General features: G+C 43.1%; 1 protein-coding gene across 3 annotated transcripts in view; it reads right to left on the bottom strand.

Moving 5' to 3' along the window:
- The window catches only part of ITSN1 (intersectin 1), a 1,130,286-nt gene that overhangs the window by 880,151 nt on the left and 234,597 nt on the right, over positions 1–15,538 (bottom strand). For all 3 annotated transcript variants that reach the window (XM_069202488.1, XM_069202489.1, XM_069202490.1), the window contains exon 8: positions 8,611–8,711. In XM_069202488.1, the coding sequence (XP_069058589.1) occupies positions 8,611–8,711 (101 nt within the window). The remainder of the gene's footprint in view (positions 1–8,610; positions 8,712–15,538) is intronic.

Genomic DNA, 15,538 nt, shown 5'->3' with positions numbered 1-15,538 from the left:
GGTGTCGAGTTCCACCACATTCACATCTGTGCTAGACATTATGCTTCTAAAAGTTGGAATACTTTTTAAGAAACTAAACTGGTTCTAGAATCTGATTCAAACTTTTAACAAACTTTTAAACTCTAAAAGAAATGCTAACAGGGACTAACACAAGGCCCTAGCAGGACTTTTAAGAATTTAGAAAACTTTTCAAATTGCAAAAATCAATTTCTAATGACAATTTTGGAATTTGTCGTGTGATCAGGTATTGGCTGAGTAGTCCAGCAAATGCAAAGTCTTGTACCCCACCGCTGATCCACCAATGTAGGAAGTTGGCTCTGTGGCGCGGGGGCGGCCGGGTGCAGTGTTAGAACAAGTGTCGGGTTCGCAATGGAAGTCAATGAGAGATCAAGGGATCTCTTCAGCGCTGCAGGCAGGCAAGGGGGGGCTTCCTCGGGGAAACCTCCACTTGGGCAAGGGAGAGGGACTCCTGGGGGTCACTTCTGCAGTGAAAGTCCGGTCCTTCAGGTCCTGGGGGCTGCGGGTGCAGGGTCTTTTCCAGGTCTTTTCCAGGCGTCGGGACTTAGGTTTCAGAGAGTCGCGGTCAGGGGAAGCCTCGGGATTACCTCTGCAGGCGGCGCTGTGGGGGCTCAGGGGGCACAGGTTTTGGTACTCACAGTCGTAGAGTAGTCCGGGGGTCCTCCCTGAGGTGTTGGTTCTCCACCAGCCGAGTCGGGGTCGCCGGGTGCAGTGTTGCAAGTCTCACGCTTCTTGCGGGGAGATTGCAGGGTTCTTTAAAGCTGCTTCTTTGGGTAAAGTTGCAGTCTTTTTGGAGCAGGTCCGCTGTCCGCGGGAGTTTCTTGTCGTCGTCGAAGCAGGGCAGTCCTCAGAGGATTCAGAGGTCGCTGGTCCCTTTGGAAGGCGTCGCTGGAGCAGAGTTCTTTGGAAGGCAGGAGACAGGCCGGTGAGTTTCTGGAGCCAAGGCAGTTGTTGTCTTCTGGTCTTCCTCTGCAGGGGTTTCAGCTAGGCAGTCCTTCTTCTTGTTGTTGCAGGAATCTAATTTTCTAGGGTTCAGGGTAGCCCTTAAATACTAAATTTAAGGGCGTGTTTAGGTCTGGGGGGTTAGTAGCCAATGGCTACTAGCCCTGAGGGTGGGTACACCCTCTTTGTGCCTCCTCCCAAGGGGAGGGGGTCACAATCCTAACCCTATTGGGGGAATCCTCCATCTGCAAGATGGAGGATTTCTAAAAGTTAGAGTCACCTCAGCTCAGGACACCTTAGGGGCTGTCCTGACTGGCCAGTGACTCCTCCTTGTTATTCTCATTATTTTCTCCGGCCTTGCCGCCAAAAGTGGGGGCCGGGGCCGGAGGGGGCGGGCAACTCCACTAGCTGGAGTGTCCTGCGGTGCTGTGACAAAGGGGTGAGCCTTTGAGGCTCACCGCCAGGTGTTACAGCTCCTGCCTGGGGGAGGTGTTAGCATCTCCACCCAGTGCAGGCTTTGTTACTGGCCTCAGAGTGACAAAGGCACTCTCCCCATGGGGCCAGCAACATGTCTCTAGTGTGGCAGGCTGCTGGAACTAGTCAGCCTACACAGACAGTCGGTTAAGTTTCAGGGGGCACCTCTAAGGTGCCCTCTGGGGTGTATTTTGCAATAAAATGTACACTGGCATCAGTGTGCATTTATTGTGCTGAGAAGTTTGATACCAAACTTCTCAGTTTTCAGTGTAGCCATTATGGTGCTGTGGAGTTCGTGCAAAACAGACTCCCAGACCATATACTCTTATGGCTACCCTGCACTTACAATGTCTAAGGTTTTGTTTAGACACTGTAGGGGTACCATGCTCATGCACTGGTACCCTCACCTATGGTATAGTGCACCCTGCCTTAGGGCTGTAAGGCCTGCTAGAGGGGTGGCTGACCTATACTTGCATAGGCAGTGAGAGGCTGGCATGGCACCCTGAGGGGAGTGCCATGTCGACTTACTCGTTTTGTTCTCACTAGCACACACAAGCTGGTAAGCAGTGTGTCTGTGCTGAGTGAGAGGTCTCCAGGGTGGCATAAGACATGCTGCAGCCCTTAGAGACCTTCCTTGGCATCAGGGCCCTTGGTACTAGAAGTACCAGTTACAAGGGACTTATCTGGATGCCAGGGTCTGCCAATTGTGGATACAAAAGTACAGGTTAGGGAAAGAACACTGGTGCTGGGGCCTGGTTAGCAGGCCTCAGCACACTTTCAATTGTAAACATAGCATCAGCAAAGGCAAAAAGTCAGGGGGCAACCATGCCAAGGAGGCATTTCCTTTCACATCGTAAAAGAAAATCTTCATCAAAAAATGAATGGTCCTCAAAGTGAATAGCACCGAATAATTTCTCTAGCAATGTATTTCTTCATTTCTCCAGAGAGATTCAAATTCATCCATGTAACTATTCACTGTGTAACCTGCCCATTTCTAGGTGCTTGTAAAAAGACAAAGCCTCGCTGGACCATATTACACTGTATTTTCAAAACAAGTGATGTAAAACAGTCCTGCGCTACGTTTTTCAGGCTTAACGGATAAAAGGAGCATAAATAAAATCCCTAGTACCGCTCACACAAAAGAGGCAAATTAATTTCATAAAGTGGTACCAAACTTGCTCGCATTTGGCTGGAGCCCATGGAATCTCAAAAGGAAAACTATTCTTTGAAAGCTGTGCTCAAGAAGAAATTCTGACTACAGCTGCATTCATTAACTGTGGCCAGTTCCACTGTTCTTCTGTATCCACATAATTTGAGACAGTGGTCCCTATGTCCCTATCCTGATCGAATCCCACTCAGCGCACTATATCTCTATGAGATTTAATTAGCTGAAGAAAATACCAGTTCAACAGACATACAGTTAATTGATAAACCACAGAGTTGCATTGCATAAGTGAGTTGTAAAAGGAGGAAACTGTGTCTCCCCTTCCTCTCAAACAAACCTTGCATCAAAAGCTTACAACAGGAGCCCTCTGTAACAAGTAGCAGTCGACTGCCCCCCCGAATCACTCTGGCTAAAGCAAAGAAATCATCATAACCGACTCCAACCTTAGAGTGCTGACGTGAATAGAAAGGTTCATGCCAAATCTACAAAAGATTTTTCCCTTCACTTTGGATGATGTGTGAGGTACATACTCAATTGCATATAGCAGCATAGCAAAGATCTTAACCTAAAACATGGAAATAAGGGAGGGAGTATTTGCAAAGATAACTTACACTTGTGAGTGATTTTCATGTTTAATTTACTCTTACACTACTGAGTAACTAATACTTTGAGCTATTCACAAAAACGGAGGGTAAAAAATACTCCAAAGTGTTGAATTGCATACATCACTTTTAATAATTAGGAATGCATAATAAAAATATTTCCTAATTTTAGGTTGGAATTTATTTTTAATTTAAATTTCATAAAAATCATTTAAGTTGGTATATTTAAAACTTTTAACCCCTTCGCTGCCAGGCCTTTTCCCCCTCCTGTGGCGAGCCTTTTGTTGGCTATTTGGGGCCGTTCGCGCTTAGGCCCTCATAACTTTTTGTCCACATAAGCTATCCACGCCAAATTTGCGTCCTTTTTTTTCCAACATCCTTGGGATGGTACCCAGAGTTTTTCAAAACAATGGGAAAAAGTGGCTGCAGAAGAAGGCTTGTGGTTTTTTCCCTGAAAATGGCATCAACAAAGGGTTTGCGGTGCTAAAATCACCAGCTTCCCAGCTTTCAGGAACAGGCAGACTTGAATCAGAAAACCCAATTTTTCAACACAAATTCGGCATTTTACTGGGACATACCCCATTTTTAAAAAAAATTGTGCGTTCAGCCTCCTTCCAGTCAGTGACAGAAATGGGCGTGAAACCAATGCTGGATCCCAGAAACCTAAACATTTCTGAAAAGTAGACAAAATTCTGAATTCAGCAAGGGGTCATTTGTGTAGATCCTACAAGGGTTTCCTACAGACAATAACAACTGAAAAAGAAAAATATTGAAATTGAGGTGAAAAAAACCCACTTTTTCTCAACGTTTTACTCTGTAACTTTTTCCTGCAATGTCAGATTTTCGAAAGCAATATACCGTTACGTCTGCTGGACTCCTCTGATTGCGGGGATATATAGAGCTTGTAGGTTCATCAAGAACCCTAGGTACCCAGAGCCAATAAATGAGCTGCACCCCCATGCAGTGCGTTTTCACTCTATACCGGGTATACAGCAATTCATTTGCTGAAATATAAAGAGTGAAAAATAGCTATCAAGAAAGCCTTTGTATTTCCAAAAAGGGCACAGGATAAGGTGTTGAGAAGCAGTGGTTATTTGCACATCTCTGAATTCCGGGGTGACCATACTAGCATGTGAATTACAGGCCATTTCTCAAATAGATGTCTTTTTTACACACTCTCTTATATTTGGAAGGAAAAAATGTAGAGAAAGACAAGGGGCAATAACACTTGTTTTGCTAATCTATGTTCCCCCAAGTCTCCCGATAAAAATGATACCTCACTTGTGTGGGGAGGCCTAGCGCCCGCGACATGAAATGCCCCAATACGCAACGTGGACACATCACATTTTTTGAAAGAAAACAGAGGTGTTTTTTGCAAAGTGCCTACCTGTAGATTTTGGCCTCTAGCTCAGCCGCCACCTAGGGAAACCTACCAAACCTGTGCATTTTTGAAAAGTAGAGACCTAGGGGAATCCAAGATGGGGTGACTTGTGGGGCTCTGACCAGGTTCTGTTACCCAGAATCCTTTGCAAACCTCAAAATGTGGCAAAAAAAATCACGTTTTCCTCACATTTCGGTGACAGAAAGTTCTGGAATCTGAGAGGAGCCAAAAATTTCCTTCCACCCACCGTTCCCCCAAGTCTCCCAATAAAAATGATACCTCACTTGTGTGGGTTGGCCTAGCGCCCGCGACAGGAAATGGCCCAAAACACAACGTGGACACATCACATTTTTTCATAGAAAACAGTGCCTACCTGTGCATTTTGGCCTCTAGCTCAGCCGGCCCCGGGGGGGGGCAGAAATGTCCTGAAATAAATCCCCCACCCCCCCGGAGCGACCCTTGCCTACGGGGTCGCTCCCCCTGCATGACATTGGCGCCAAAAAATAAATCCCGGTGCCTAGTGGTTTCTGCCCCTTGGGGGCAGATTGACCTAAAATCGGCCAATCTGCCCCCAAATGGTCTAAATACAATTTGCCCCCCAGGGGAGCGACCCTTGCCTAATGGGTCGCTCCCCATCTCTGAAAAAACAAACAAACAAAAAAAAAAATACAAAAAAAAAAATTGCCCTGGCACCTAGAGGTTTCTGCCCCCCCTGGGGGGCAGATCGGCCTAATAACAATAGGCCGATCTGCCCCCGGGGGGGCAGAAATGGCCTAAAATAAATTTGCTGAGCATTTCTCTTTCAATCGGAGACCCTGTGACAAATCAGCGCGCGCTCGCCAGCTGACGTCACAAGGGGGTTGGGGGGGAGTCGGGGGTGGAAGGGGAAGGGCTTCTCCTTCCATCCCTGACTTGGGGGGGGGGGGGGTGAGGGGAAGCACACAGAGGGAGCGAGAGCGCTCCCTCTGGGCTGTGTGCCGAGGACGTAGTGGTTACGTCCTCGGCACAGCAGCACTGTGCCGAAGGACGTAACCACTACGTCCTCGGCACAGAAGGGGTTAAAGATTTAATTCAAACTTTCATTGAGTGCTGTAGCATTTTATATCTTCTAAAAATGTCAAACATTTAAAACTAGCTCACAATCATATGTAATATAAGAATATTTTCACTAATTGAATTGAAAGTTTATTAAACAGTTTTTATTTTTATTTTCCCTATTCTTTAAAATAGGAAGATCTCCACTAAGTGTGTGTAGTCTCCCTATGGTAAAGTTCAGAGAAATATAAAAACGTTAATTTAGGTTTTAAAAATTATTACAAATACTTTTATGTTAAATAGTAATGCACATTCATTTTATATATTTTAAATGTAGAACAAGAAAAGCTACAATACAATACAATACTATTAACCCAATTTTGACTCAAATTATTAAATTATTTTTCTGAAGACTGCGTTAAAAAATAAATTCCCACCTATAGTAAAAACAAAATACAACTTTTTAATAAACATTAAATTATGAAAAGTGATATATTAGATTTAATACAAATATAGTTTAATAAGATTTGTGTTACATTAATTCATAAATTCAAAAACGTTAACATATTTTGTAATTAGATAATAAACTTGTTATATTTTCAGGTAAATATCTTTATATTACATTATATTTAGTTATGTGTGACTTTTTTAATTTACTTAATTTAACATTATTTCCCATGTGGTTTTATTTTAAGGCCCTATCTCCATTATTTTATGTGGATGAGTGCTGCTGTATCAGCGGTGGGCAGTGTGGTTCTGGACTTACTCCAACTCTGAGCTAAAGTCATTTACTACTGTTTTTTGGCTACAGTAACTTTAGAAATGCACTTTGTGAATAGCAGTCTCTTTAGTGAGTGGGTGCATGTTTGTCCCTAAACCCCTTCCTTCCCATTTATTACTAAGTATGCCCCTTTTCCAGACCACCTCCTAGTCCCTTCAACATTTGCTAGTAAGTAGTAAACGTGCATGTTTGAGGATATCTCCATAGAAAAGATAGGAAAGGTGGAGATTTACAGTTGATGGTTTGTGAATATGCATTTTGTGAATATGGCCCAAGGTCTTTAGAGTACCTTCAACCTAGGAATTTACAGAGGGAGACTAAGCCTTGCCATCCCGTTCCCGCCCCCCACCTCCCCTCTCAGGGATAATGCTTTATTGCCTGTATGCTTGTAAGTGGTGCAGTGCTTAGATCATAGAAGAAGATCCTTCCTAAAACTAAGATATCATTCTACACCTCTGAAAACCGCTACCCTACTTTTATGTACTGTCAGAAGGTTCATACGCCTGCAATGTATCCAAGCAATGTTGAGGGTCCTAGGTGTAACATCAAATAGGATCATGCCATCTGCATACATTAAAGGGCGCATCAACCAGGGCTCAAACTTCGGTTGAAAACTTGGTGAATTAGCAATCATTTTGGGAAGATGATACAGATATAGGGAGAAGAGGAGTGGGTTCAAAAAACAGAAGTGCTTTAGCTCATTTTGCGTGTGTAACTTCAGAGACAGTCCTACACCACACAAAAATAAGCAAGTCATCCCAGCTTGTTGAGTGCCATGAACAGTTTCAAAAGACCTGGCATGATTTTTAATAGTGCTAATTTTTTCAAAGTGTGTCTGTCAACTCTACTGAAATGATGCATATACAGATTATTCTCTTACCCCTACTTATCTTTCTAAGATAGTGTGCAGCAGCAATTTTGCCCAATGGAAAGCAGTAGGTTTTAAAGCCAGACATTTTACAAGGGATAATTGCAGATTCAAAAGTATAGGACTGAAGATTCTCAAGGATACTTTTAGCAAAGCTCTCACCCGTTAAGTCTAGCAGATATTTTTGACAAATTCTGGGGCTCATTTTATACAAATGAAGTATAATGATGCTTACTTATGATCTTATTATATAGCAGTTCTGGAATAAAAGGACTATGAACATGCCCTATAAATCAGGGTACTTTTTCGTCACTGCAGTAAGAATGAAAATAAAGTACTCTACCCCAGTTTTCAACATACAACAGTAACAGCTCTACTAAGCTCATGGTTAGCTTATGGTAAGTTTTACGGCATATAAATCCAATATTTATGAACTAGGTATTGCTGTGGATCCTTCAAGGCACTATGAGGAGCTATCAAATGACAAAAGAGCTGCTTCAAGCTGATCGTACCATAATAGGTCTGCTTGTGTCCTCTTTCTCCCCGCCTTATGTCTAGGTTGCCTTTTTCTCCATATGCCATTTAACATCACACGGCTTTAAAAAAAAAAAAGATGCTACCTACGTGTCAGCTTACTAATCACAGCAGAAAGACAATGATCTGCTTTGTTTCAAAGATAATGAGTGGGATTTTTCTGCCCCAAAGATAATGGTGTTTGCTGTATGATTATGCTGATAAAGTAATCCATACACGTTTCAAAGTTAGTGATTTTAACACTCTCAGAAATATATAGCAAAGCATTAGCATTTATATAGATAATTAATCTTTTTTAAAGACTGGTAAATCTGTGCACAAGATCGCCAAACCTTTTACATATAGGGTTGATCCTCAGCTCTTTTCTGTGGTAACTGGTAACATTTAAAACCACCGAACCCCATTCCGTCAACCTCCCAAGCATCATAACCCTTCGCTTATCTGTCATACTCCTCTGTGGGAACAACTCTGGTGAGATACTCCAAGCCTCCTCCACTTTGCCATTTCTATGAATTTCAAGCACACGAATTGATAATCTTGCATTAGTGCCGCCAACAACTAGAAACTGATCAATGTGTTCCTTCTCCATAGTCATGTCAGGAAAAATAAAAAACAATAGGATAGTAATGTACTATAAATCAGTCTTACATATTTGTTCTCTCAGTCATTATTTCCACCCAGAACAGCTACAGGTCGCATTTTCACAATTTGACTATCGCTCCAGCCAGGGCTGCAATACTTGTGTCTAATGCAGACTGACAGCAAGCTTCACAGTTCACAAAAACACTGCCTTTAAAAACAGTCAAATACCTGTTAGATGCCCACTCATAGTTTTGTCATGGCTATTGAACAGTTGGCGATACTTCAGTCTTGATGACTGCGGAACAGCCCAGTCTGCCAATGGAGGTGTGCTAGAAGAAAATGATGCAAAGGTATTTAGACACCAAGGTGTAGTCTGATTTTGCATTATGAATACTGAATAATATTAAATACCATACAACGCTGCTCAAATAAATATGCTTTTGTTCATCTAGCACTTTGACTACTTAGTTATTCGAGGAGAAAAAGTTTGCACAAAAATGAATATCTATTTACCGTAGTGTTAATTATGATCAAGAATCACGTGGATTACTTTGAACCAACGCTACAAGGCTTATCAATTACTCTCATGTGTTGAACCACAACACAGTTTGTATAAAAAAAACAAAGAGGTTACTTAAAAAGAGGCTACCAGAGTTAAAGTTTGCATGCATATTATTTCTAAACCATACAGTTTTCGCAGTTTTAACATTCAGCTCTGCTCCACTTCGAAAGCAACTGTGCCTAAAGACAGTGTGAATCGAAGTTTGAGTTTTAATCTTTTAGTCGATGGTCTGGATTGCCCTTGCTGAAATCCTGTTAAAGGTTCTTGAATTTGCTTATATATTGATGCTGCAATCATTGCAAGTTTGCTTGAGACTTGTAAAAGAGGAAGCAAGAGAAGTGACTATACTGTTGGTACAAACTTAATCTACATGCTTTAAAAAAAAAGCACAACATTAATTTCAAGCCCATACAAATGGTTGTGTTATGGGATGACAAACGATAGAGAAGTGGACTCTGCACGCCCATCAAGGCTCAAAACACACACACTTATTTGTTGGCCGTTTATAAAGAGATGTGTACACATGGACAGTAAACTATGGAAGGAGGGGACTGATTGACATGGAGATTGTTTTTCTGTCTGCTAATGTGGCTTACTGTAGGGAAAAGAAAAGTTTGTAACTGCCACAGACTCATGCACGCCATCTCTCTTTGGTTGACCCAATTACATGCTCCTGGTAGATTATTTTCACCACCACGTCAAACTAATGCAACGTAGTAGAGAAGATCCTCAGAACTGCAAAGTAGACAGCCACATAAACAGATAATGCAAAATCCCAGGTAGTTCAGGAAGGACATATTTAGAATGTAAGCCAAAGTGAATAGGAAACAGTTAAAAATTAAGGCAGTAGCGACTGTTTGACAGATTTGCATTTTGTTAAATAAAAAGGTCCACACAATATCATGCTGGTTATTGCAAAAAAAAAAAAAAAAAAGTGACGAGAAGACATCTAAACAATAAAGAAATGATTTTGGAAAACATGGAACTGACATTTAAAATGAGAATATGTCGATACCCAATAGAATGATAACTTTTTTTTTATAGACACCTTAAGCTTTTACAAACAAGCGAGTTCCAAAAAAACTATTTTTTTGTATAGCGTCTGGTTTTGACAAACTACTTTGCAGCGCTACTGAATCTACATAGATTAATAACCTTGTGAATTTCTGCCCGATGCGGTAGGAGCTGTGGGGTGAGCTGAGAAAGTGCGATGCCCCATTCTTCAGTCACTAGCAATGCTCTTAATGCAGCGTGAGCAAGCGCAGCCTCCCTAAACCATTATTTATTTGGCAGCATGCTCGCACAAGAGGTTTATGCCTAGAACGCGTCTACATCTTTCAAGAAAGCAAATAAACCGTGTTTTCCCGCTACCACAGTGTTGATCCCAAATCAAGTAGACAGAGAAGAACATGCAGAGATCCCATCAAAGCCCACACTGTTTACACCATGTGGGGAGACCTACCCTTGCAGGATACTTTACTCTTTTGGTGGTTGAGGGCACCACAATAATTAAAGAGCTAGCGGCGAAGTGGGTGGATCAAGCTCCATCTATGGCAGGGACACAGAAAGGGCACTGATAACTATGTTTTGAGATGCGATTTACAGTATTGCGGGGGCATATATATATATATATATATTTTTTTTTTAAAAGGTAGGTGTCCCCTGGGGGGGGGGGGGGGGGAAAGATAGATATAGATAGATATATAGATCTATCTATCTATATATATATATATATCTATATATCTATATATCTATATATCTATATATCTATCTATATATATATATAATCAATCACTTTTGTCAATATGTGTGTGGTTTCCCTGGGGGCTGCGATCGGCCCCCAGGAAAACCAGACCCACATATAAAAGTGATCTATCTATCTATCTATCTATCAGTGGCGGCCGGCAGCTTTGGGAGGAGGGCGGGCGGGGCACACACACAAACACACACACAGACTCATTCTTTCACACCCAGACATGCACGCACGCACGCTCACCCATTAACAACACTCATTCCATTCAAACATGCACGCACGCACCATTCATTTTACAAATTCACACACATTCATTCTTCCACACACACACGCACGCACATCCAGTAACAACACTCATTCCATTCAAACATGCACGCACGCACCAAACATTCATTTTACAAGATCAAACACATTCATTCTTTCACACACACGCACGCACATCCATGAACAACACTCATAACACTCAAACATGCACGCGCGCACCAAACATTCAATGTAAAACATAACACACACACACACACACACACACTTACCTTCAGCCTCCAGGTCCCGGGAGGGTTGGGACTGCTGCCTTCCCTCATTGGCTGACCTTAGGTCAGCCAATGAGGGAAGGCAGCAGTCCCAGCCTCGTCACAGAGTGGGATGGGGTCAGTGAGACTGCTGACCCCACCCCACTCTGTGACGAAGTGTCACTGATTGACACTCGCCCTGGGCACTTCAGGGCTTAAACCTGAAGCGCCCAGGGAGAGTGTCAATGGGTGACGCTTTCCACGTCACCCAGGGGAGGGCCTGCAGGCACCTTTGCTGGGCCGAGGAGGTCACGCCCATAAGGGTCGTGATCTCCTCAGCCCAGCAAAGTTCAGCTCAGGCAGCCAGGAGTCTGCGCAAATCGCGCATGTCTGCTCCTGGCTGCCTGACCTGAACATAAAGAGTGTGTCAGGCTGACCTTTGTTCAGCCTGACAGACACTCTTCATGGGGTGGGGGGGCGTGGCCCCTCCGCCCTAAAGGACGGGCCGCCACTGCTATCTATATATATTTGCCACCAGTTGTCTTGCAGTTGCAGCTTGCGTCTTCAAAGCAATGCCATACTTCAACTGACTCATTTCAACTGTAGCTTTTAGGCAGCAATAAAAAAGTCAAGTAAGTATTGTGATTATGTTTCTGCTACAAAAGGGTCAGACTTGTCTAGTGGCAGTTTTAGTGCCATAAAGAAGCGCAGAAGGTTTATATGCCTACTGCAAAGAGCAAATCTGTATTTTATGTAAATAGCTGAGTACATTAGTAAAGTCAGCCATTACCTGCGCTATAATACAAATGAAATGTATGTGCAGGGTGGAGGGCGGCTATGGAGAGATGAAGGGCACTTTTGCTGGGTGGTAAAGAGGGAATCCGAGGAGGAGGGAGTGGGAGCACCAATAATGATTGTTGGACTGGGCGCAGGAGGTGCTAAAGACTGTGATGAATGGTATGTGACAAGGTGTTTTTTGAGTGTCTTGAAAGAACCTGCTGATTGAGGGAAAAAGCGCAGGTAAGCTGGCATCTACTGTTGCACATATCTCACACACACCATCGATTTTGTGACTGTCTACATAGGCTAGTGTTTTAGAGCAACAGTTTAGCCAATAGCAGAGATGGCATCTTGATGGATGACTGCTGCCATCACTCGGGTTATAGAGGACAGCTCTGACATAGGATCAGAGACTGAGACATCAGATACAGACAGCATCTGAGGGATAGGACAATGGCGCAGACTCTGGGAGAGATTTTTTCAGTCGGAGGAGTCCCATTCGATAACTCCTCTTCTAGTAAATTATGAGGGAGGTGATGAGGACAGTCCTGCTGTCCCTTCGCAAGCAGTCTGTGCAACGGGGTAATAGTGGGTTAGCCCAACCCAGAGAGCAGGTGAATGCGGCGGCAAGCAGAGAGAGAGAGAGTGCTCTCTTGGGAGCTCCCCAATTTAGTTCAGCCCCAAATTCCACCGCCCAAATCGTATTGTGGAAACATCAAAATTATCTATCGCAAAACAAACTGGTTTTGTAAGGCAGGCACCTGTATTTTTGGTCCTGGCTTTGGCGGCCATATAGAGAAACACACTAAACCCAAACATTTCTGGAAACTAGACACTCTGGGGAGTCCACAGAGGTGTGACTTGTGTGGATTCCCCAAAGTTTTCTTACCCAGAATACCATGCAAAGCTGAAATGTTGAATAAAAACTATTTTTCTCGCATTTCTGTCACACAAACTACAGGAAAATGCTGGGATCCACAAAATTCCTACCACCCAGTGATTCCTCACCTGCCCTGATAAAAACACTACCCCACTTGAGTGCCTACACCTAGTGCCTGCGTCAGGAATGGATCACCCCAGGGTCAACAGCTGCCCCATGTAAGGACCAACATTGACCGTTGTGTGATGTATTCCTGTTGCGGGCACCAGGCCTACCCACACATGTGAGGTACCATTTTTATCGGGAGACTTGGGGGAACACTGGGTGGAAGGAAATTTGTGGCTCCTCTCAGATTCCAGAACTTTCTGTTACCGAAATGTGAGGAAAAAGTGTTTTCTTAGCCACATTTTGAGGTTTGCAAAGGATTCCTGGTAACAGAACCTGGTCAGAGCCCCACAAGTCACCCCATCTTGGATTCCCCTAGGTCTCTAGTTTTCAAAAATGCACAGGTTTGGTAGGTTTCCCTAGGTACCGGCTGGGCTAGAGGCCAAAATTTACAGGTAGGCACTCAGCAAAAAAAACACCTCTGTTTTCTGTCAAAAAATGGGATGTGTCCACGTTGTGTTTGGGGCATTTCCTGTCGCGGGCGCTAGGCCTACCCACACAAGTGAGGTATCAATTTTATCGGGAGACTTGGGGGAACGCTGGGTGGCAGGAAATTTGTCGCTCCTCTCGGATTCCAGAACTTTCTGTCACCAAAATGTGAGGAAAATGTGTTTTTTTTTTAGCCAAATTGAGGTTTGTAAAGGATTCTGGGTAACAGAACCTGGTCAGAGCCCCACAAGTCACCTCATCTTGGATTCCCCTAGGTCTCTAGTTTTCAAAAATGCCAAGGTTTGCTAGGTTTCCCTAGGTGCCGGCTGAGCTAGAGGCCAAAATCTACAGCTAGGCACTTTGCAAAAAACACGTCAGATTTCAATGTAAAAATGTGATGTGTCCATGTTGTATTTCCTGTCGCGAGCATTAGGCCTACCCACGCAAGTGAGGTACCATTTTTATCGGGAGACTTGGGGGGGAAACACAGAATAGCAAAACAAGTGTTATTGCCCCTTGTCTTTCTCTACATTTTTTCCTTCCAAATGTAGGAGAGTGTGTAAAAAAGACGTCTATTTGAGAAATGGCCTGTAATTCACATGCTAGTATGGGCACCCCGGAATTCAGAGATGTGCAAATAACCACTGCTTCTCAACACCTTATCTTATGCCCATTCTGGAAATACAAAGGTTTTCTTGATACCTATTTTTCACTCTTCATATTTCAGCAAATGAATTGCTGTATACCCGGTATAGAATGAAAACCCATTGCAAGGTGCACCTCATTTATTGGCTCTGGGTATCTAGGGATCTTGATGAACTAACAAGCCCTATATATCCTCGCAACCGGAAGAGTCCAGCACATGTAACGGTATATTGCTTTAAAAAAATCTGACATTGCAGGAAAAAGTTACAGAGTAAAACGTGGAGAAAAATGGCTGTTTTTTGCAGCTCACTTTCAATATTTTTTTATTTCAGCTGTTATTTTCTGTAGGAAAACCTTGTAGGATCTACACAAATGACCCCTTGCTGAATTCAGAATTTTGTCTACTTTGCAGAAATGTTTAGCTTTCCGGGATCCAGCATTGGTTTCACACCCATTCCTGTCACTAACTGGAAGGCGGCTGAAAGCACCAAAAATAGTAAAAATGGGGTATGTCCCAGTAAAATGCCAAAATTGTGTTGAAAAATGTGGTTTTCTGATTCAAGTCTGCCCGTTCCTGAAAGGTGGGAAGATGGTGATTTTAGCACCAGAAACCCTTTGTTGATGCCATTTTCAGGGAAATAACCACAAGCCTTCTTCAGCAGCCCTTTTTTCCAATTGTTTTTAAAAAAACGAAATTTTCACTGTATTTTGGCTAATTTCTTGGTCTCCTCCAGGGCAAACTACAAACTCTGGGTACCATTAGAATTCCTAGGATGTTGGAAAAAAAGGACGCAAATTTGGCGTGGCTAGCTTACGTGGACAAAAAGTTATGAAGGCCTAAGCGCAAACTACCCCAAATAGCCAAAAAAGGGCCCAGCAGCTAAGAGGTTAAATAAAGAGCGGTAAACATCTCCCTGTTGCCTTTCGCTTCAGTTTTGGGGGAGCGGAAAACAAGAGCTCCTCCCTGTTTCCTGCTGATATAACATGAAAACCAAATAAAAGATGATATTAAAAATATTAACTATAACCCTATCAGATCTTATATGATGTAATTGAAAGCAACTGTCCTGGAAGACAACATATCCTAGAACCCGATGTTGGCGTTTTGTGGAGGAAAGAACGGTGGAAGGCGGGTAAGGAGTGGGGATGACGCCGTTAGTGGTGTCACCGCAGGATGTGTTGTAAGACTTGGTGATTTCAACATCGGGCAGCAGTAAGAGACTGAATGATGCCAACCTGTTCCTCGGTCATCAATCTGAGACAATTAGTGCCCTACAAGCTTCATGTACACAAGACAGGATTCATTCTTCAGCAGATTTCACACCGCACGCGTTAGATCGTTTTTAAACAGTTGTGCAATTTCAAAAAAGTCAATGACAAAGCAATCTTTCTTTCATTTCCTAGTTTTCTTGTCATTTTAGTCTTTCATGCAA

The sequence above is a fragment of the Pleurodeles waltl genome, chromosome 8, assembly GCF_031143425.1.
Source record: "Pleurodeles waltl isolate 20211129_DDA chromosome 8, aPleWal1.hap1.20221129, whole genome shotgun sequence".
NCBI classification, from domain to species: Eukaryota; Metazoa; Chordata; class Amphibia; order Caudata; family Salamandridae; genus Pleurodeles; species Pleurodeles waltl.
The sequence above is the reverse complement of the archived record's forward strand: the minus strand, read 5'-3'. Positions and strand labels throughout refer to the sequence as shown.